At 42.5% G+C, this 22630-nt stretch overlaps 1 protein-coding gene across 2 annotated transcripts in view; it reads left to right on the top strand.

Annotated features, from left to right (window-relative positions):
• The window catches only part of pvalb6 (parvalbumin 6), a 67191-nt gene extending 44844 nt beyond the window's left edge, over positions 1 to 22347 (top strand). Inside the window, exons 2-5 of one of the 2 annotated variants that reach the window (XM_061711016.1) lie at positions 17335 to 17400; positions 18094 to 18226; positions 18410 to 18519; positions 21691 to 22347. In XM_061711016.1, coding sequence (XP_061567000.1) covers positions 17340 to 17400; positions 18094 to 18226; positions 18410 to 18519; positions 21691 to 21716 — 330 coding nt within the window. In that variant the 5' untranslated portion in view covers positions 17335 to 17339 and the 3' untranslated portion in view covers positions 21717 to 22347. Of the gene's footprint in view, positions 1 to 17331; positions 17401 to 18093; positions 18227 to 18409; positions 18520 to 21690 lie in introns of both variants that reach the window. The other variant, XM_061711015.1, reaches the window with a different exon arrangement.
• The last annotated feature ends 283 nt before the right edge of the window (positions 22348 to 22630 follow it).

Here is a 22630-nt window from a genome sequence, read left to right as displayed (position 1 = left end):
CACTGGTGCAAACAGCTGACGTCTGCTGCGGCGTCTAATCACACACACATCTGTAAGTACGTTTCCAGGAGGATTTCTGGACAGGGTCTGCCGGCTGTCCGAGGAGGGGGAAGAGATTCTAGCGTCTTTATTTTACTGCTGATGAACAGCAGAGGTGCAGTGTTACTTTCTTTATTTTTTCTTTGCTGTATAGTTGAAGTCTAAATATAGAATTAAGAATATTTTCTAATATTTACAATATTTAAAAAATGTCTTTTCTACAGTACATTTTCGGGTCCACCTCATGGTGAACAAACACTTTAACATCAAAGGTGAACGCTCCTATCTTTAATTAGGCTGCAATAGGCTACATCAAGGTAGCCACTTTCTGTTCACGTTTCCCTCTTGTCTCTCCTGTGATCCCCATTAACGACAGCGGGGCTGCTTTTTTAGATTTATCAGTTCACGGTACGTGATGTACATATACATGCAACCTGCTCCTGCCCAACTCAGACTTTGAAATGTGTCCACCTGCAGGGAAACTCAGTCTTTTAACACGCACCTCCCTGCATTTCATCTGCATTTCTCTAGGAAGGACAGATAAATGAGGGCATCAGTCTGTGGCATTTCAATGTCCACAGTATTGACTAAAACCTTGCCCCAAATACGTTCAATCATGGAGAAGTAGTCTAACACTTGCTGGTGACAAGCCTGACCCTTGGCCGCCATGGTGACAGGTGAGAACAATATTGAATTTAAAGAGTGAATCATGGGAATAAAACCAAGGAATTCACTTAAGTGTTGTGTCTCCATCTATAGTTGAGTCAGTCTACCTACTGTAGTCTACCTACAGTATCATAGTCTACCCATCATAGTTTACCGAACAGTAGGCTTGACACCCGTCCCTTGAAATACGGAATTGTTATGTAATTGGGAATTAAAAGTTGCGTTCCGTATTGAACCACTACGGACACATATTATGCTCTTATTTATTGATGTCATAATATACAGGTGAAGGTCGGAAAATATGAATATATTCCAAAACTATATTCATAATAAATTCAACTAAAGCTGAAACAAATATATTATTTCCCACTACATCAAATCAGCTGATTTGATTTGATTTGATTTGACTACATGCAAAGTGAGATATTTCAAGCCTTTATTTGTTATAATTTTGATGATTATGGCTCACAGTTTATGAAAACCCCAAATAAAAGATCTCAAAATATTTGAATATTTTATGAAATCAACAATTAAATTGTCAAAATTATGACAAATAAAGGTTTAACATATCTTGCTTCGCATGTAATAAGACTAATATATTAGTTTCACCTTTTAAATTCAATTATTGAAATAAATTTACTTTTACACCATATTCTTCACCTGTATGTATATTCTACATCTGGGCTGATGTGGACATATTAGCATAGGAGGCTATTTCAGTTGCTATATGGTTGGCAGTCTGTACAGTCATGCAAGTTCAAAGCTATTAAAGCACTTTAAACTTTAAATCAAAGCATTTAGTTTTTTCTTATAAAATAAATACCTTTCTATTCAGTATAGAAGTTTTTGGGGATGTCCCTTTTTTTGGCGCCTGCATTGCTGAAATCGAGGCGTCCCTTATTTCTATTTCTGAAAGGTGGCTGGCAACTCTAGTAGTCTACCTAACTGTAGTCTACCCATCATGGTTTACCGAACAGTAGTCTAAGAAGAAGGGGGATACTATACATTTGTGCTACCCTCCACATCCAGAGTCTGTGCTGGATTTAAGGTTGTTAGCATTGAAGCAGATGTAACATCTAACATAAATTCAGCCTCTCCTTCCATTAAAGGGAAAATTGTTGGCATCCATGAAGGACATGTCAACAAGATGGCCGTTTCCAGCCACACTTGTCTTATATTGTGTCCTTTTGCACTAGCTGTTCACCCATCACACCTCCAGTTTTTACTTTAGAACGCCCGACAAAAACATCACAAGTAAAACAAGTTCCTGGAAAAAAAAAACATTTGTTTTCCATGTGTGGGAGTTTGATCCAGATGTGTGGAGCTTTTCCACGTCTTGTTCTGACTCTGGGAACTGATGAAATCCTGGCAAGAAACTTGTTAACCAGTACATAAAACTGTACCTGTAATCCAGTTACCAGGATCATTAATAATACTTAAAATAGGTGGCTAATTGTAACATTTGCTGCCATTTTGGACAAAGATGGCAAATGTTCAATTAAATTATGGATTCAGGGAGAAGAAAGGGGGACAGAGAGGGCATAGTCTTGTAATTTGTTACTGATTATACAGAATGCCTTGAAGGAGGAAGTGGTACTTGAGAATTAAAAGTGAAAATTAAAAGTTTAAGAGAAGAGGGTCTGACAGAGGCGCGGAGAAAGAGAAGAGGCAGATATCAGGTCAGAGGGGAGTTAGAGGACGAAAACGTTCCTGTGGGTGGATGGTGGGGGTAGAGGGTGGAGAGATCAAAAGGCTACAAGGAGATAGTGTTAGAAGAGCGAAGGGAGTGTGTAAGAATTGAAATGTGGCTGGAAAGTGGACTATTATTAATAGTAATGTTTGATTAGCATGAGATGTCCAGCGCAGCAGCTGAACATCACTGACCTCAACCTCGACCGGGAGCCCATTTCTCATCCTAAAATAGTTTCTAAGACATTTATAAAACAGACATGAGCAGAGCCCCTGGTCCTTCACCGGCTGCCCCTGCTGCACCAATCTGGCTCTGCCAGCACTTCAACGCCCGTCGGCCAAAAACAAGGTAGGAGGGAGAAAAGAAGAAGACGGAGAACATTCAGCGGTCTGACACACCTGAAAGAAAGACTAATGGAGAAAAGACATGCTAGACAATGAACTGTTTCACATAACTGGGTTACCTGGCAGAGCGTCGGTACTGAACTATAAAAGCTATGGTATGAAAGTGTTGTGATGGACAAAACTCATAGGAAAAGATGCAGAGACATATACGGGACTGTGAGTTTCCCTCGTTTACAGACTCCCGTATAGAGCCAGATTAGATCAGGATGCAGAGACGGTATATCAACGCAGTAATTACTTTCTGATAAAAAAAAAGTTTGCTGCCAGAGCAATAGACACAGTGTAATTTTACTGCACCCTTTTACACGCTATATTTTTCAAGGACAAATTTTAATCACACCTAATTAGGTTGAATGGAGCCTCACCTCTGAGCCCCAGGGGGACGCAGGTTTGAAAACGCTGATGTTGTTAAAGACGTGAAGTTCCTTTTGGGAGTACACTGACGTGCTTGTGTTACTATAGGCGATCAGAGAGAATTAAAAATGTTGCGGGCCGCCATACAGCCATAAATATTGATGAGCAGAAGTGCACGTGGTTATAGTTTTAGTCTCTATGAGTGTCTTTAAATGCTCTTACTGCTGATTGTTTTAATAGGGGATTAAATGCAATTTACATTTTAATTTGTTTGGTAATATTTCATGCAAATGTTAACCTTTGTCATTCTGCTTTATTATGAATGATATTCAATGTCAATTCAAGATTAAGTTGGAGTGGGAAAACATGGAGTTATGCAAATACATAAAAACAAATCAAATCAAACTACTTTAAATGTTGCATCATTCCACTGGTGACGGTGAAACGCTTGTGTGCAAGTCTCTCGAGCAACAATATTAAAGTACACACACAGCAGACTATACATGTGTACAGCAGGAACAATAATTAAACTACAAATAATGATGATAAACTACAGTAATACATGACGGTAAGATAAATGGGGAAGGTTGAAAAAGTGGTGTTGTGCTAAACAGTTCCTCATCCTCAGCTTTATAAGGCAGCATTTCCTGTAGACATCTTGAAGGGAAGGTGTCAGGCTGGTGTGGTGAGGACCCTGATGCAGGAGAGCGAAAGGCAGGAGTTCAACAAAAAAGGGTTTATTTACAAAAACCAAAAACCAAAAGCGCTGCTTGGCAGGATCAAAAAGCAGGGATCCAAAAACTTAAGCAAAAACTTGGCAGGACACATGGAGGGAAGCACAGTACGGAACCACAAGGAGCAAGGGGAGGACAAGAGCAGATATACACAAGGGGGTAACGAGACACAGGTGCAGACAATCAGGGCAGATGGAAGTACAAGCGGGGCAAAACAGAAACACAAACTGGAGGAAATGTCAACCACTGACAGAAGGGAGCTCGAGATACACCACACCACTCTCTTGCAGGTGGTGCTGTTGGTGTACCAGGTGAAGATGCGCTAAATGCTACAGCTGTAAAAAGTCCTGAGGACGTGGGGGCTCATACTGAACCCCTTCAGTCCTCTGAGAAAGAAGAGAAGATGCTGCCTCTTCTTCACTATTTTTGTCCGTGTGAACTGATCATGTGAGGTCTTCTCTCAGGTTGTGAGATAACACTAGTGGGTCGCTCACTAGTTGGAACGTGAGCTTGGAGTTCCAGGTAAAAAACCGAATGAAGGGGAGGCAGTTTGCAGCCCAGACAATAGTTGCTTCTTTATTGCCAAATTCATTTGCCATTGCTCAATAACCAACTTTATCTGGGGAGGCCAGGAGACTCTTTCTACATGCACTACAGGACCCTCCCCTTGTGAGCAGCGAGCAGCTGGCTCAGCGTCAGTCTCATTATTGAGGTGTGTTTGGTGTTATTTATGCTTTGAAGTCAAACCACAGCCATATGTCCACCGTAGCCCGACATTAAAACCTTGGCAATAGCCTGACGTACACCTCCACACAAACGTACCCACGTTCCTCTAATCGCCAGGCCAAATGGACTGCAAAAAATGTGACCGGCCCAGTTGGTATCATTGAATCTTCGTGTAGGCTACATATTTCCAGCTCCCCCTTCTTCTTGTGTTACGAGGTCCTTTTGTTGTGCTCTTACTGTACGTTTAACCAAAACCTTCACACCGTTCACAGTGAAGGGACAGTCTTTTGACTCAGTACATTTGTGACACAGATGGTTCCACTAATGCGAGCGAACCACCTAAAAGTCAGACAGTTCAATGAAATTCAACTAACCACATATGGTACGGATACAAAAAAAGGGGTTAGGTCATCCAATAGTTATATGAAGACACTACAGTTTATTTAATGTGCCCTGGCTTTAGATTTTCAAGACATGAGGGACCAAAAGTGCCAGCAGCAGAGCCCGTTGGAGTTAAATTCACATATCAGGTATTTGCTGCTCTACATGCCACAACACTGGCAACGTGTCGCCATCTCGGTTTACCTAGTGTGAATGAGTAAAGCCAAGCAACAGTGGCGTGATTCAAAGGGAGCAGAAATCTGTTTGAATTTCAGGAAATGTCCAACTGCCCAAACCACATCTAACCACACAATTATCTGGTGCCCAAATTGAGCAAGATATTTTTTTATGCTCCAACATTGTCTAACTTTGTATAAGAAATCCTGCATCTATGAAAATATAAGTATTGATGAGTCCACCATGACAACTAACTCAGGTTCTGATGTCGGACAACCACACACACTCACACTCAGTTTAAAATTCCCTAATGTCTGCTTTGGGATTGAGGGAAGAAATCTCATTATCCGGAAAAAACCTGCACAAGAACAGAGGGAATATACCAACCTACCTGTGGAAATAAAAATATAAATTGGAATAACGTTCTTAAAAACGGCTAAATACAAACTTGGCCTTGGTGGAGGATGTTGAATTCCTCTTGTTCTTTTAGCAGATTGTAGAAACTGCAGGTGCAAAGTTTCTTATGCAGCGCTGCTAATTGTCCTCGACTACCTGGTCTCAGAATGCTCCAACTAATCAAATGACAAATACCATAGTGCTCTTTTAGGAGCCTCTTAGCTCTGTCATGACACACAGATCTCCTCTTTATTCTCCCTATACTCACTAGTTGTGTACTGAAAACATCACAATGTCTCGCCATCTGAGGATGGTCCTTTTCCTTGTTTTTGGGCCCCACAGCCAGTGAATGTTTGGTTACTGATTGTGCCATGTCCAGTTGTTCCTGCATCAGCGCCAACATAGATCAATGTTTCTACCTGGCTGTCCTGTTGGAAAGCATGCAGCATTGCTGGCTTCAGTTTCATGAAGTCATATAGATATCAAATTAATAGATACGTTGGTCTGGGTACCTGTCAGGCACTTTTTGTACAGCTGGAAGAGATGATCTCTAAAAGAGAAGTCTGGAGATCTCTGTTCAAATAATCCCACGAAGGTGAAGTGGCTTCTATTTTCTATTCTGATGCATTGATGGTATAGGATGGATGAATGGATGGATGGATGGATGGATGGATGGATGGATGGATGGATGGATGGATGGATGGATGGATGGATGGATGGATGGATGGATGGATGGATGATAGATGGATGATAGATGGATGGATGGATGGATGGATGGATGGATGGATGGATACATGGATGGATGCATGGATGATGGATGGATGGATGGATGGATGGATGGATGGATGGATGGATGGATGGATGGATGGATACATGGATGGATGCATGGATGAATGATGGATGGATGGATGGATGCATGGATGGGTGGATGGATGGATGGATGATAGATGGATATGATAGATGGATGGATGGATGGATGGATGGATGGGTGGGTGGGTGGATAGATGGATGGATGGATGGATGGATGGATGGATGGATGGATGGATGGATGGATGGGTGGGTGGGTGGATAGATGGATGGATGGATGGATGGATGGATGGATGGATGGATGGATGGATGGATGGATGGATGGATGGATACATGGATGGATGGATGGATGGATGGATGGATGGATGGATGGATGGATGGATGGATGGATGGATGGATGGATGGATGGATGGATGGATGGATGGATGGATGGATACATGGATGGATGCATTGATGAATCATTTACATCAAGAAGTCAACAATTAAAGCTGCTGACTTGGCACTAGATCGTTAAAGCTGTTTTAAATGTTGTGTACTGGACCAAAAACAATTAACGGAGAAAGAGAAAAAGAGACTAAAAGCTTGTTTCATCTGAGTTCACTCACTGTGAGTATGCTAATTCTGTACAAATTAAAATGTCCACAATAGCACAGCATTCATTTCAGATGCAGATATGCCTGGGAGGAGATATGTGGGAGGAAATTGCTCAGTTACAGTGCTCCACCAGAGATACAAAAGTAGTTATTGTAATAATAATAACAAATACGCATAATACAACTGTGGACACACAAATGTATGTAACAACTAACATGGAAATAGAAAAGCAATAATGAACAGAATAACAATTTGACAGTGTGTAAAACATTTTTGATTAATTAGACTCAACAACAATTAATCTGGCGTTTGGAAATACGTTAATAGGATCTAAAAGTTGTTTTGTTTCCAGCTGCTTTTCCTCTTTCCTCTGAGCTTATGGGAATAGCACACATTCATACGGCACAAACTCAGGACTGCGGTTGCTGGAGGCTGGCTGGTCTGTCCTCTACCTGCCAGAGGATTAGACGGTGGACAGCGGCGATAACAGCCGGATGATTCCCCGGCCGATATGCTCCAGCTATCAAATCCTCTCCCAGCATCCTCGTTGTGTAGCTGCAACTGCACTCAGCTGGATGAATAATATCTACATGTTTCTGTACTTTAACAATCAGCATAAAAGGTCTTTTCTTCCTTTGTTTTATAATGTGAATCAATAGGCAAAAGATAGCTGGTTTCATTTAACCGCTGACCTCATTCTGAGGATCAACTGGGCAGATTAGTGGCCGATCAGATGAAGCTTTCACAGGAGGGATAAAAATCAGTGAGACCCCCCATGAATTCTGTAAACGGTCTGTTTTCCACTTCAATATCCCAGCTACAGCAGCTGGACTCAGAAAAAGATTACATTACCATCAAATTACTTTACAATAAATATAAGCTGTTAATTAAAGTAAAGGACTTTATGACATTTTCTTCCTGAATTATAGTTGTAGTTCATGGTTCCAGCTCCGTCATACACAAATAAAAACACAAAAAAATTCCTAGTTTTTATGTTGAAGCAGCGATGAGAACTTTTACAAGTTTTGTCTGAGGAGGTTAAATTACTTTTAGGACTCGGTCCAAAACATCTTTTTGTTTGGTGTCTTGCTCAGTCACTTATCTCATTTTCTTCCCCTCATGTCTTCAGTCATTACTCTCTTGTGTCTCTTGATGTCCACTTTAGTCCTCTGAGCTACGTTCATTTCATGTCCATTTTCAAGCATCGCTGCAGATGTGTGATGCTGTGTTATAAAGTCATACACAGCTCTCGTTAGAGACGGCTGGGTGGACGTGCAGAGCCAGTTTGGGTGGTCTTCGCCTGCAGTGGGAATGAAACTGACATCTTAACACGAAACGCTTCTCAGTGTCACTTTGAGTCCTTCATAATAAAGCAACCGTTGAAGCTTACAATGGCATAAAGCTCAGTCGAATAATAATCCAACAAAATATGTTTGTTGTTTTTAGTTCAGTGTTGACACACAAGGCATAACAGACTCTTATTTCTGAAATAGGCAGATACCCTTTAAAACACTTTTTGAAAATGAGAATAAAATGAGAATAAAATCAGAATCAGATGACTGAATCAGTTTATTGCCTCGTGTGAAAACTTGGCAATAAACCCTTTTCTGATTCTGATTCTGAAAACACTTTTTGAAAATGAGAATAAAAGTGTAATATAACATGTTTATCTTCAATGACGGGAGTTTCTCGTGGTTCGGGAGAAGCAGGGGAAGGAGCCCAGGCCAGATGAAGCAGGAGTTGCTTTCAGTTTACTTTACATGACATTCATGAGCGACTTACAACAGAAGAATCCGGTCGAGCAGCACTAACACAGTTGATCACGCAGTACAAGTGCAGGAAAGTCAGCATCTCTTTGATGAAGAACTGCATGATTTGAATAAATCGGTTCTTGAAAGTTACTTTTGTCTGCAGAGTGATTTATTGGAGCGACAAAAGGAGCACAGAGTTTTTAGTCCAACAAACATTAACCAAACTACAATTAATCAAATTAAGGCACCAGACATTTATTTCCTAGGCAAAATGTCTTAAAATGCGTGTTGAAGGCAATACATCACAAACCTCCGCCCCAATCCTGTTTTTTATGTGCACCATCTCCTCACAGGCCATGCAGCTTGATGCATGTTTAACCACACTGGTGGACTGCTGGATTACAGACGTTATCACTTGACTTGGGACAAAGGGTATTCGGCAAACCACGTTTCCTTTCTCAGCCACCACAGAGAGCCGCTTCGGCCGACCTGACGTTTCCCTCCTGCTGCAGCGAAATGCTGCAAACACCAGCGTGAAACTGAAGCCAGCACTGCTGCGTGCTTTCCAATGGGACAGCCAGGTGGAAACTTGGATTTATGTTGCGCTAATCCAGTGACAACTGGACATGACACAGTCAGTGACCAGATATTCACTGGCTGTAGAGCCCAAAACCAGGGTGTAGCAAGGCTAGTGCTACGGGGGTTGACCGACAGGACAGAGGACACAGGGTTTAGTGCAGGAACTCTTTATTCTCTTCTTTCACCCAAGGAAACACGTGCCGTCACCTTCAGCAGCTTCCTCCAGCAGTCCCTTGCTGGTGTGCAGCTGCTCTTTATGAAGGCAGGCAGGGTGGAGAGGCTTATTGGGCACAGTTTGGATGCCGAAACACTGTGATGCTTTTTGAAAACATCCAACTGGGGAGTCATATTACTCCTTTGTGGATGTTTGTAAATGCACGAGTGAGAAAAGGAGATCTGTGAGTCTCAAAACTGTGCCTTCTGAGAAAAGAGCACCAGGAAGACTCATTCAGGACAGTATTTGCCTCTGAAAGCAGAATAAGTGTAATATCTACAACACTCACACGTTCCTTCTGGTTCCTGAAGACTTCCTGAAGCATGCTCCCCTCGCCTCCTGTGTCTCTAGTCTGCTTGGCACCTCTGCAACTCTCATGCAGCTGTTATTGTGTAGTAGCGAGCCAGCACAGGTAGGTTTCCCACACCTATACCCCTTTTCCACCAAACCGGTTCCGGGGCTGGTTCACAACTCGTTCAGCTTGCGAACCAGCTGAGAACCGATTTGATTTTCCATAGCTCGGGTGCTAAGGGGAGTCACGTCAATACATCACTGCGCCACATACTGACAGCTTACCGTTTCATTTTACCTTACCAACTTGTCTCCAGCAAAGATTTTCCAACAACTTCAGACCATCTGTGTTAGTGTACATGAAGTTCAAATTACCCTTCATCAGCAATAAAAATTATGAGCTTATCTGAAATGGCAGCCTCTGTTTAACATGCAAACACATTTAAAATGTAAATCTATTAAATGCACCCGGTGAAGATTGGTGTGCTGTTTGTTCACGGGTCATTCTGTCTTGCTGGAGTAAAATGCGAATGCTGATTGTTTGTGAGATAAAAAGAATAGCGCAGCTCGGGGGCAAACTTCCAAGACTGTAAATAGTAAGAGAAAGGAAAACACAAAAGGTGCCCTGCACCCTTCAGGTTGGCAAATCTAAAGTAGGAAAGATGAAGGTTGCCGCATTTAAACATTAAGCCGGTTGGACCAGCTGAACAACCAAAGGCTCAGTATCAGTCCTCACCTCACGCTTACTTTACCTAGAAAATAAAACACATAGCCCCACTGTAAGAAATGTTGGTGTTTTGTAGAAGAAAATAAAGTGAAATAAATGAAAGAACAATTTAAGAAGCCAAATACAAAGAAACTCAAGTAGTGTGAATCCAGTATAAACCAACTAAGAAACAGAGCTGAAGGGAACCTAGTGAGCAAAATTAAAAATGAGCGTAAAAAAGAAAAACATACAAACAAAGTTGTACCGTTAGTTAGCATGTGGCTAACTTATGGCGCTTTTACACTAGTACCTACTCAGCCCAACTTGACTCGCCTCGCCTCGGTTTTGCGCTTTTCCACTAGGGGTCGAGGCGTGCTACTTTTTCAGTATCTATTCTGCCGAGGTTCTAAGCGGGCTGAGTCGAGCTGCATCTGACGTCATCACAATACAGGCCACCGATTGGTCGGGGGGTTGGAGTCAGACGTCCGAGTCAGGAAGCGGAAATAAGCAGCTTCTTGTTCATTTTATTCAACAAGCAATGGCAGCGCAAAAGTCTGTTTGGTGATCCAACTCTGATTTGCAGATTTTCATAAACCTGGTAGCTGAGGAGAGAATTAAAAAGGGATGTAGACGGGCGATGAGGAATGACCAGATCCACCGGGAGCTGTTACTTCATAGCTCGCAGCTCCCAACGGACTTTTCAGCAGCGCCGAGATAAACAAACAAAAAAAAAAGCATCGCCGCTTGAAGCTTCTCTCACTCTCATTTTTTAACTTGATATCAAACACAAGTCACAGACCCAGCAGCACATTTATCATCTCCTCCAGGTTCTACATATTTAGTGATGTTGTCTTCTTCGTTTATCACACAATCAAATACGTCACAGCCAGAGCCGGATTAAATAAATGGACTACACTAGGCAGCCTGTGATTTTTGGGCCCCCCTCCATCGATGTTATTTATGAAATCTTAAACTTACCAAAGTTACTAATAAAACTTAATTCACATTTTACATAGCAAAGTCATAGTCAAGTTGGTTCTTTGTATTCCAAAATAAGTCATGTGTTGTATATTAAACAGTCTATCAGACTATCTTTAGATTTTTATTATTTATACGTTATTACAATGCTCTATTAAATGCTATTAAATTATCCTTATCTTATCGATTGTGAGCATTTTGCAGAAAATCTTAATTAAATGTGTTGATTAAATTGAATAGTTAAAGCAGCACAACGTAACTTTCAGCTTTTCTGAGTTTGGCGGCATCTTGTGGACAAAATCGGTAGTGTTTTACCAGAAAGAACACTACGTTTCCCATGAGCACTAGCGCGTACAGCCGGAAAACTCCTGTCCCGTCGCTGCATTTGTTTTGATGAGAGGAGACGGGATGCTTTTCTGTTTCACCAAGTGAACAGACAGAACGCAAAAAAAAAGATGTTAAACTGCTGGAAAGGAAGTGGAATTTACTTGGATACCTTAAACAAGGAAGCCAGGGAGCGGTATATGCAGAAAATAATGATTATTAACGGTCTGGATCCATATGAAATCCCTAAGAGATCCCTGAATCCCTTAAGAGCCATGTGTTTCAATAAATTTGTATAATAGTACAACATACACTACATGTTTTGTATCCCTCTTACGTCTCTTTTCTTTTTTTTGACTGCTATATTATGTGGAAGAGGCTCCGAAGCGTGAGCAATATTTTTGTTTTTCTCGTGAGATTATTTTTTTCCTCTGCAGCTACAAATAGAGTTAATATTTTTTCCTCAACAAACTAGTTTTTTTATCTGAAGATTGGGGTTAATTGCTCCGCAGAGAGCTGGCCAGCAACTGCGTTTAGCTGGAGAGTGGTGGAATAAAACCCGTGTTTTGATCCGACGCCCGTCTGTGTGAGTGTTTGTGGTTTAAGGCTGTTTATGGTTCTGCGTTAAATCGACGCAGAGCCTACGGCGTAGGGTACGCGGCGACACGCACCGTACGTTGCGCGTCGCCACGTACCCTATGCCGTGGGTCTGCGTCGATTTAACGCAGAACCATAAATCATGCTTTACTGTGTGTTTGGTCGTTACAGCCGCGATCCAAAGCGAGCCGACGGCTCTTTCACTCTTTTACTTTGTTATATCAGATACTTGGCCTCCGGGGTTCTGCCTCCGAGCAGGAAAGCGGTGAAAAGTTAAACCATTAGGGTCTTTTCCCCACGTCTGTTGTGTGGAGCTGCTGCAGCCACAACACAGCAACAGCTTCTGCGGAGCTGCGCTCCACGCCCCGCCCATTTTCGTCTCGACTGCGAATCGGGAAGGAGGGGGAAGTGACGTATGCCGTAAAGCAGTCAAAGTCGTAACGATTTGTAGTTTTTTAGTGTGGCAGGGTTCCTACCATGCTCCTCAAAGTTACATAGTGCCAGTGAAGGTGATACAGACTCCCTCAGACCATGACAGAGGTGTCATTAAACCTGTTGGAAGTTGATGTACCATCACAATGACTCTGGAAATATGATATTAAGGTGGAAAAGTTACGTAGTGTCGCTTTAAATAAGAAGTAAAATCTACAAAGACCAATACAATTTGCAGTAAGACAAAGTGTGCTGTAGTATGTACCGTATGTCTGTATGTGTATATGTATGTATGTGTATGCGTATGCAGAGCCGTTTGGGAGATTTGCGAGGCCCTGTGTGAAACAGCCAGGGGGGCCCTCGCGCGTGAGCGTAGCGAGCGCGCGCGCGAAATTTTTGGGTTTTTCGGGTCGGATCGGGTGTCTATATGCGCAATTTTAACTCTCCAATTAGCAAAATACTGGATACCTTCCCCTGCCTCATCATCATCTCTTGCCTCGACGCGGGGCCCCACGGCTGCTTGAGACCCGGGCGGATCGGTGATTTTTGTAACAAATTTATCAAACGTGCCTTTCAGAGAGGCATTAAACTCTTCCATTTTCTTTTGTTTTTTTCTTTTTTCATCCCCTGATGGAAATTTCCTTAATCTGTCTCGTTCTCTCGACATTGTGTGACAGTTTGTTCCAACTCCACCCGTCTGGATCAGAGCAGCTTGTGTCTGCGCTTAGTCTGATCAGTTGTATTGAACAACAGACACGCGTCATCATTGCACATATATTTATTGATATGCACAGACTAGTACACATTTAGGTCCGTAATGGAACGTGACTGTTGATATTTATAAGGAAAAAAAAAGAAATTGGGGAAAAAAAAAAACGGCCCATAGCGCCAGGCCCCTTGGGGCGCCAGGCCCCTTGGGGCGCCAGGCCCCTTGGGGCGCCAGGCCCCGTGCGGTCGCACGGTTCGCACATCCCTTGCGGCGGCCCTGTGCGTATGTATGCGTATATATATATGTATGTATACTAAATATAGTAATAATGCACATATATATATATGCCTTAGGTTTTTACCGGCATGTTATCAACCATTAATATGTGTGCAGACAAAAAAAAAAAAAAATTTATTTTTTTTTTTTTTTTTTTTTGTCCCTCTGTCTGGGCCCCCCCCCTGTCGGGCCCTAGGCACGTGCCTAGTCTGCCTTTGCGTTAATCCGGCTCTGGTCACAGCAGCTTCGCTCCAACCCGCCTACTTCTGCTCCAGCTGAATTGTTATGGAAAAGAAACTTGGCCAAGTTGAGTCGAGCTGAGATGAGATGAGTAGAGCCAAGTAGGTACTTGTGTAAAAGCGCCATTAGAAGAACGTGAAAGGAGACGATATCACACAATTGTCCTGCATATTTGATAAGTCCAATGTAAACCAATGGACTCCGATGGAAATCGAAATTGTAGTTCTTCAACTGACCACCGGAGGCTTCAAAAGTGAGTCAATTTCCATCGAGTCCCCATGAAATGTCCAACTTTTTAGCAGAAATAAACGTATTTACAACATGGTTCAAAAGTGGTTTCGAATTCCATACCTTGAGTTGATATACATCCACACAAAGGGTTAACATTCACGTACCACGAGGTAGAGTTACTTAGCACTACTTTGGTTGATGGTTACAGCTAATGCCTAGCTTCCATCACTAGCTACTCAGTACTCAGCACTGTCTTGACTTGACTTCTGAGCTGTGAAAAAAAACCTAACAGAGCAAAGTCATTATCATGTTAAAGATAGCTGGACTTATTGTGCTGCTAACTTTACTAAAAGACAGTGTGACTGGTTCTGGGTTGGCCTGGAAGGGCTGAATATGAATATGCCAGATGGACGGGCTCCAGCTCTTCAGCGTCTGCTTCTCTTTGATCAGAATCAACGCCAGTTAACTTCTGCTCACTAAACGAAGGTGTGAGTGCTCCAGCTGGCTTTCAGCGGGGATTGTGCTGAAAGTTTGTCCATTTTAACCTGGGTCGGGTGGTCTCAACACGGCAGGCTCCAGGGAAATGAATATGACAACACTTCAAAAATGTCATCAAAAATATTTTGACCGGTTAGTTTTACACATTTTATGTTTTATGCTCTGAATATTCCTGCTCCGTACAAATGACTCTAGATAGATAGTGGCTATCATTAGCTTAATTTAATTTAGAAAGTCCGAAAAGTCAATTTTCTCTCTCCTGCTGTGTTAGGAAATATATTATCTCTAGGAAATAAATCGGATTTGTTTCTGAAAACCAAATGAATGTTAGTTTTTTCCAACACAGTATAATTGGTGAGCCTTACAGGCTTGTTAAGGGATCTTTTTCTTTGTTTTACACTTAGAACAAAGTCAAAGATGCCATATTCCCTGTATGTTTTTCCTTTCCCAAAAATCGCTACAGCATTGTCTTGATTTACAGTTTATACATGAATAGGGTTATATTCTCATCCATCTTTCTGCAAGAAGGTAAAGAAGTGCACTTCTAAATATGTCTAATTTGTCTTTTAAAAGGATTACGTGGCTCAAATGAAATGGTTTGCCTTTGTGCTGTGGAAACCTTGCTATATTTTCATCCAGGTGATGATTAACCACGGAGAGAGCGATCATCAGCACAATCACAACTGCTGCGCTTTCCTTTAAATTGAATCGATGTGTCTTCCCTCATACAGCACCGCCAGTGGCACTCCGACCGAGATATCCCACTAAATCAATCTTATCCTCCTCATTTCACGTCGAATTGTTTGTTTTCCCCGTGAACACCTTTGTGCTAAAGGTCAGAGAAGGTGGTGGTGCTTCTGCGATGATAAAACATTGGATGTGGTTGCCCAAGTTCAGTACTGCTCAGTATTGATCTGTGTGTGCAGCAGTGTGTTACTGAAGTAGATAACGGCATGCCTCTGCAGAAGCTCGTACATCAGTATGGCCAAGTGTGACAACCATGGAAGTGGTTACTCCCCAAAACTTTTTTGTGGTTTGAATACAGGTTAAAAAAATAATGCAACAGTGATTCTAACATTTTCTCTGACTTTTATTTCTTTATGCAGACACTTAAAACCCAAGATATTTCATGTTTTATTCCCGTATTATCTTCATTTTACTACCCCATTTCCAAAGAAGTGAAATGCTGTTTAAAATGTAAATAAAAACTGAATGATGCAGTCATTTGCAAATCCCATTAACCTATATTTGATTGCCAATAGCACATACAAAAATATGTCAGATTATAAAGCTGAGACATTTTGCGATTTCATAGAAAATATTACCTCATTTTGATTTTAATGGCAGCAATACATCCATAAAATAGTTGGAACAGCAGACAAAATGGGAGAAAATAAACTAATAAGGTATTATGAGAAGCTATGGCAACATTTCAAAGTGATTAAGATATGTATTTTCCATAATGTCTGATTTGGGGTTGCATTGCCATGTCGATTTTGCTCTTTCTGTATAACAAAATGATACTAGGACTATTATCATGCCTGAAGTGTGACTCAGCAAAATGCTGTGGCTTTAGTGATTTTGAGTGGAGGGAGATGTATGGAGCACCTCCGGCTGTGTTCCCAGGCCTGACGAGGTCTGATGATGCCGGCCTGCCAGCATCATGAGGCACGCGAGCAGAAGCGTGGGCCTTTTCTCTTTCCCTCACAGCGTAAAGGCTTCAAGATTTCCCCCTCTCTCTGTGCTCTGTAATGAGCTGACTTCATAAGTAGACTGGGGCTAACATGCATCCAGCTGCAGATTAGACCTTTTTGTTTGCAGCATCGACATTTAAGGTCAAAACACTGAACTCCCCTGCAACTACAGAACATTTCGCCAAAATACTGACCAATGAATTTATAATGTACAAACCTTTACATAGTAAAGCTGATGAGACCCATATTTGGTTCCCTTTTGAATCTAAAATACATATTTATTCTTCTTTTTTTTAAGAATCTTTGTTAAATACCAGACTCTGCTTTCACTGTCGGGTACAAAAACAGGCTTCGCATGGACTGAGATGACAAAGGGAAGATTCAGGGACAGCAGATGAGTCAGCAGATGTTTTAAACTCCCTCTAACTTAGCCTGTGGTCCTGTTCCCCACTTTTGTCTGGATGATAATTAACACTGCTTTTCCTGTATCTGTCCACTTTTAACTTCTCTCTTCACTAACCTTTCATTTGTTCCTCATGATCTGACCATACGTCCTCAAAAGTCACAACTCAACTTTACAATTTCTCTCCTACTCATCCTCCTACAGTCTCTTTCTTGTCCATAACTCTTCTGTAAGTGTTACTAATTCAGTCCGTCTCTCATCAGCTCCCTCTCACATGTCCTGATTTCCTGCTCCATTTGTAGTATCACCAGCGTAACACGAGAACGTCTCTGAGTTGTCTCGCTGCTCTTCTGCAACCTTGTCTTTAACCTTGTCCCCTTGGTTTCCTTCTCTTCCTTTTCTCCGTCTCTCTTCTTTTTTCCTCTTTCTGACTTATCCAGCAGCTGAGATGGCAATGACCAGCATCCTCACCGCTGATGACATCAAGAAAGCTCTCGATGCATTTGCAGGTAACGGACACGCCACAGATAAATCACTGTTTCTCTCTGAGCCCCAAAACCAGTCAGTCATAAACTAGTCGATCCCCAAAGAGACACCCACCTTTTCTGGGAGGATTCAGGCTGGATAGTTGGAGAATTAATGCAAAGTTACAAGTTTAGAGCTTTTGTGGATTGGGACTATCTGGAGTACAGTGTGAAATTATATGAAAGAGAGAAAAAAAGAAGATCTTTAAAAAAAAAGAAGCAGCAGAAGTAATAAATACTACCGTAATAGTAATAGAAATAATATTAGTAATAATCATAATAATAATAATAATAATAATAATAATAATATTATTATTACCTCTACTTAGTTAAATGCATTTGTTAAATGGAACGACACCAGAAAAATTATTTTTGTGCAAAATTTCGCAAGAGTAGCACAAAAAACAGTGTAGAGTTGTACATCAACATAACTTTACCTCATGTACAGTAGACTGTGGGCAAACAAACAATGTACTGAATGTGCACACTTGGGAACGCTGGGCTTTTAGGCCATCTTTGGTCCTATACAAGACTCGGCTTTAACGACTAAAAATTGTCAAACTTGTAATAGACAAGAGAGCATGAACAATTATCATTTTAATTTGAAATGCCCTTTTAAATCACTGATCATGTGACTTTGCTGTGTCTGCATGTTTTCCCGTGTCTTTGCACGTGCAGTTGCTGATTCTTTTGACCATAAGAAATTCTTCGAGATGGTGGGTCTTAAGTCCAAGTCCTGCGATGAAGTGAAGAAGGTCTTCACGGTGCTAGATGCCGACAACAGCGGCTACATAGAGGAGGAAGAGCTAAAGTGAGACAAGCACACACACACACGCACGCACGCACGCACGCACGCACGCACGCACGCACGCACGCACGCACGCACGCACGCACACACACACACGCACTTTCTGAAAGTCTGAAAATTGCAACAATGATACAGGCAGAGCAAAGCCATTTCACAACACTTGTGTCCTTTGTCCCTTCTGTCTAGATTCGTCCTAAAAGGTTTTTCCAAAGATGGCAGGGACCTGACAGACAAAGAGACCGTAGCCTTTTTAAAAGCAGCCGACAAGGACGGAGACGGCAAGATTGGAGTTGATGGTAAACTCAAACATCCAATTTCATAGCTGGAAATGTCAGACGAGCTTTTAGGGAAAATGCAAAGCAACATAAATGAAGGCATAACACTTAAACCCAGACACTTGTTCACTAAAGCTTAAGGGCATGCAGCAGCAGCCCTGGAGCAACTTCAGCACAACTTTCATAATATCTTCTGCATCACCATGGTGTAAATGTGTAACCAGCTTGCAAAACACTGCACGTCTGAAGATGACGGCACTGATATAAATTACATGGTAATTCATATAATGTATGAGTTACCGCCATGTTCCACTTTATATAAATGAAATTACTTTGACTAAAAGAAGTTAGACCCCGTCATTCCAACGTCTGAGTACAAAGGTCTTTATGCATTTGAAACCAGTGCTGACTCACCTGCTGACCAATCGTTAGCAGTTGATGAGTTTGACGGTTTGCAACCCGTCACACATGATTTTTAGTCATCACGAGTGTTGGATTGTGAAGAACACAAAAAGCTGGTTGAGATGCCTAGTCATCCCGATCATCTCGATCCTAGAAAGAGTTGTTAAAGTAGCGCAAAAGTGCATTTGTATTTTGTAGCTCAGTGGGTCCCCCTACAGGCGTGGAGGTTAAGTTAACCCATTTTCCTATCCTTCTTTCCTCCTGCTCTCTCCTTCCTTCCTTCCTTCCTTCCTTCCTTCCTTCCTTCCTTCCTTCCTTCCTTCCTTCCTTCCTTCCTTCCTTCCTTCCTTCCTTCCTTCCTTCCTTCCTTCCTTCCTTCCTTCCTTCCTTCCTTCCTTCCTCCTACTCTCTCCTTCCTTCTTCCCTTCCTATTTTCTCCCGTCCTTCCTCTTTTCTTGCTTGCTTCCTTCCTTCCTTCCTTCCTTCCTTCCTTCCTTCCTTCCTTCCTTCCTTCCTTCCTTCCTTCCTTCCTTCCTTCCTTCCTTCCTTCCTTCTTTTCTCCCTTCCTTCCTTCTTTCATCCTGCTCTCTACTTCCTTCCTTCCTTCCTCCTACTCTCTCCTTCCTTCTTCCCTTCCTATTTTCTCCCGTCCTTCCTCTTTTCTTGCTTCCTTCCTTCCTTCCTTCCTTCCTTCCTTCCTTCCTTCCTTCCTTCCTTCCTTCCTTCCTTCCTTCCTTCCTTCCTTCCTTTCTTCTTCCCTTCTTCCCTTCTTCCCTTCCTTCCTTCTTCCCTTCCTTCCTTCCTTCCTTTCTTCTTCCCTTCCTTCCTTCCTTCCTTCCTTCCTTCCTTCCTTCCTTCCTTCCTTCCTTTCTTCTTCCTTCCTTCCTTCCTTCCTTCCTTCCTTCCTTCCTTCCTTCTTTTCTCCCTTCCTTCCTTCTTTCATCCTGCTCTCTACTTCCTTCCTTCCTTCCTTCCTTCCTTCCTTCCTTCCTTCCTTCCTTCCTTCCTTCCTTCCTTCCTTCCTTCTTTTCTCCCTTCCTTCCTTCTTTCATCCTGCTCTCTACTTCCTTCCTTCCTTCCTTCCTTCCTTCCTTCCTTCTTTCCTCCCTTTCTTATTTCCTCCTACTCTCTCCTTCCTTCCTTCCTTCCTTCCTTCCTTCCTTCCTTCCTTCCTTCCTTCCTTCCTTCCTTCTTTCCTTCCTTCCTTCTTTTCTCCCTTCCTTCCTTCTTTCATCCTGCTCTCTACTTCCTTCCTTCCTTCCTCCTACTCTCTCCTTCCTTCTTCCCTTCCTATTTTCTCCCGTCCTTCCTCTTTTCTTCCTTCCTTCCTTCCTTCCTTCTTTCCTTCCTTCCTTCTTTTCTCCCTTCCTTCCTTCTTTCATCCTGCTCTCTACTTCCTTCCTTCCTTCCTCCTACTCTCTCCTTCCTTCTTCCCTTCCTATTTTCTCCCGTCCTTCCTCTTTTCTTCCTTCCTTCCTTCCTTCCTTCCTTCCTTCCTTCCTTCCTTCCTTCCTTCCTTCCTTCCTTCCTTCCTTCCTTCCTTCCTTCCTTCCTTCCTTCCTTCCTTCTTCCCTTCCTTCCTTCCTTCCTTTCTTCTTCCCTTCCTTCCTTCCTTCCTTCCTTCCTTCCTTCCTTCCTTCCTTCCTTCCTTCCTTCCTTCCTTCCTTCTTTTCTCCCTTCCTTCCTTCTTTCATCCTGCTCTCTACTTCCTTCCTTCCTTCCTTCCTTCCTTCCTTCCTTCCTTCCTTCCTTCCTTCCTTCCTTCTTTCCTCCCTTTCTTATTTCCTCCTACTCTCTCCTTCCTTCCTTCCTTCCTTCCTTCCTTCCTTCCTTCCTTCCTTCCTTCCTTCCTTCCTTCCTTCCTTCCTTCCTTCCTTCCTTCCTTCCTTCTTTCCTCCTACTCTCTCCTTTCTTCTTCCCTTCCTTCCTTCCTTCCTTCCTTTCTTCTTCCCTTCCTTCCTTCCTTTCTTCTTCCCTTCCTTCCTTCCTTCCTTCCTTCCTTCCTTCCTTCCTTCCTTCCTTCCTTCCTTTCTTCTTCCCTTCCTTCCTTCCTTCCTTCCTTCCTTCCTTCCTTCCTTCCTTCCTTCCTTCCTTCCTTCCTTCCTTCCTTCCTTCCTTCCTTCCTTCCTTCCTTCCTTCCTTCCTTCTTTTCATTCTTCCTTCTTCCTACTTTCCTCCCTTCTTCTCTTCCTCCTTCCTTGACCTGAAGACAGCACAAGGGTTAATAAATAAATAAAAACATTTTTCCCTTAGTAATCCCACAATGGGGAAATTGTAATGTTATTCTAGTCAAACTAGGAGCAGTGGTCTGCCATTTGCACGGCGCCTGGGGAGCAGTAAGGGTTAAGGCCTTGCTCAGGGGCCCAAAGTGGTTGACCTCAGTTGCAATCCAGGGGCTTGAACCTGGATCCTCCAGACTCCAGCCCTCCTCTGCAACCACAAGGCAACCACTCCTTCATTACTTCTACGAGTGTATCAGTCTTCACTTCCATGACGTCATCTGTAGCTCTGAGAGATTATTTTATCGTTGCTGATGCGTAGCGTAACAATGGTTGCAAAATGACATTTCCTTAAAGATATTCTATCAAACCAAATTCAAATAGATACTTTAATGTAAAAAAAACTCCCTTTTGCAACCTTACTTATGTTGCAAAGGGAGTCCAGTTGCCTTTTATTTACGCCACTGTAAGAGCCCTGTGTCCCCGTGTCCCCGTCTCCGTTGTCCTGCATCTTCAATATCAGAAAGTAACTAAACGATCCTGAAAGCTTGTTGTTTTTCTTCTCTTTCAGAATTTGCTGCCCTTGTGAAAGAATAAACAGACACCTGAATCACGCTGACCCCCCCCCCCCCCCCCCCCAGCCCATCAGCACATCCTGACCCCGGCCTCACCGCCTCCCCCACCTCACCAGCTCCCCCGCCCGCCACACTGAAGTTACTTCACTACAACCGCTTCTCTCCTCCACCTCCCCTGACTGCTGTTCTCACAGAGTGCAATGCCACAGGGAAGAGGGCTCCAGCTACATATTAAATACCCCATAGCAGCATTTCCCCTATTTATTTGATCCTTTTTATACAAACTGCTGTTGATTTTGTTCATATATAGATACGAAACACACCTGCAGAAATACACCTTAAAGCGGGATTTTAAGGAAACATGTCCTACTGTGTTTCTGACTGTAACTTATTCCTTATCTCTTTGTTTTTGTTGGGCTGTTCCTCTGCTCACATTCCCTCTTTCTCCCTTCTTTTCCTGCTCTTGAAGTCACTTCTGGCCCAGCGACCTTCCTGCACCCATTCCCCACTGCCTTCTCTCACCATCACCCCGCCAGTCCTTCAATCTATCTACTGTCCATCACTTTCTTCTCTGGAAATGAGCTGTTGTAAAATACTAAGAGTAGAAACAAGTCAAGCTGTGAAAGAATAAAATAAAGGACTAAAAAAGAAAAGCTTGCAGTCTGCAATTCCTTTTGAAGCGATTCTCTTATCTGATATGCACTTTCAATCTAGCTTGTTTGCTTTGTTCCATTCACCCCCCACTTTTTCTATTTAGCCATCACTTATCAAGCAGGTCACAACTGAAGCGTATCGGGAGCTTTTGTATATATTATCCTTCATTGACATTTGTTAGTATTCACTAAGATTAACAGTGCCATTTGAAGCAGTGATGGGAAATGAAGTTGCCTGAAACCAAACTCCATGCACGCCTCTTCATGCATATACAATCTCTGA

The sequence above is a fragment of the Cololabis saira genome, chromosome 21, assembly GCF_033807715.1.
Source record: "Cololabis saira isolate AMF1-May2022 chromosome 21, fColSai1.1, whole genome shotgun sequence".
Taxonomy (NCBI): domain Eukaryota; kingdom Metazoa; phylum Chordata; class Actinopteri; order Beloniformes; family Belonidae; genus Cololabis; species Cololabis saira.
The sequence above is the reverse complement of the archived record's forward strand: the minus strand, read 5'-3'. Positions and strand labels throughout refer to the sequence as shown.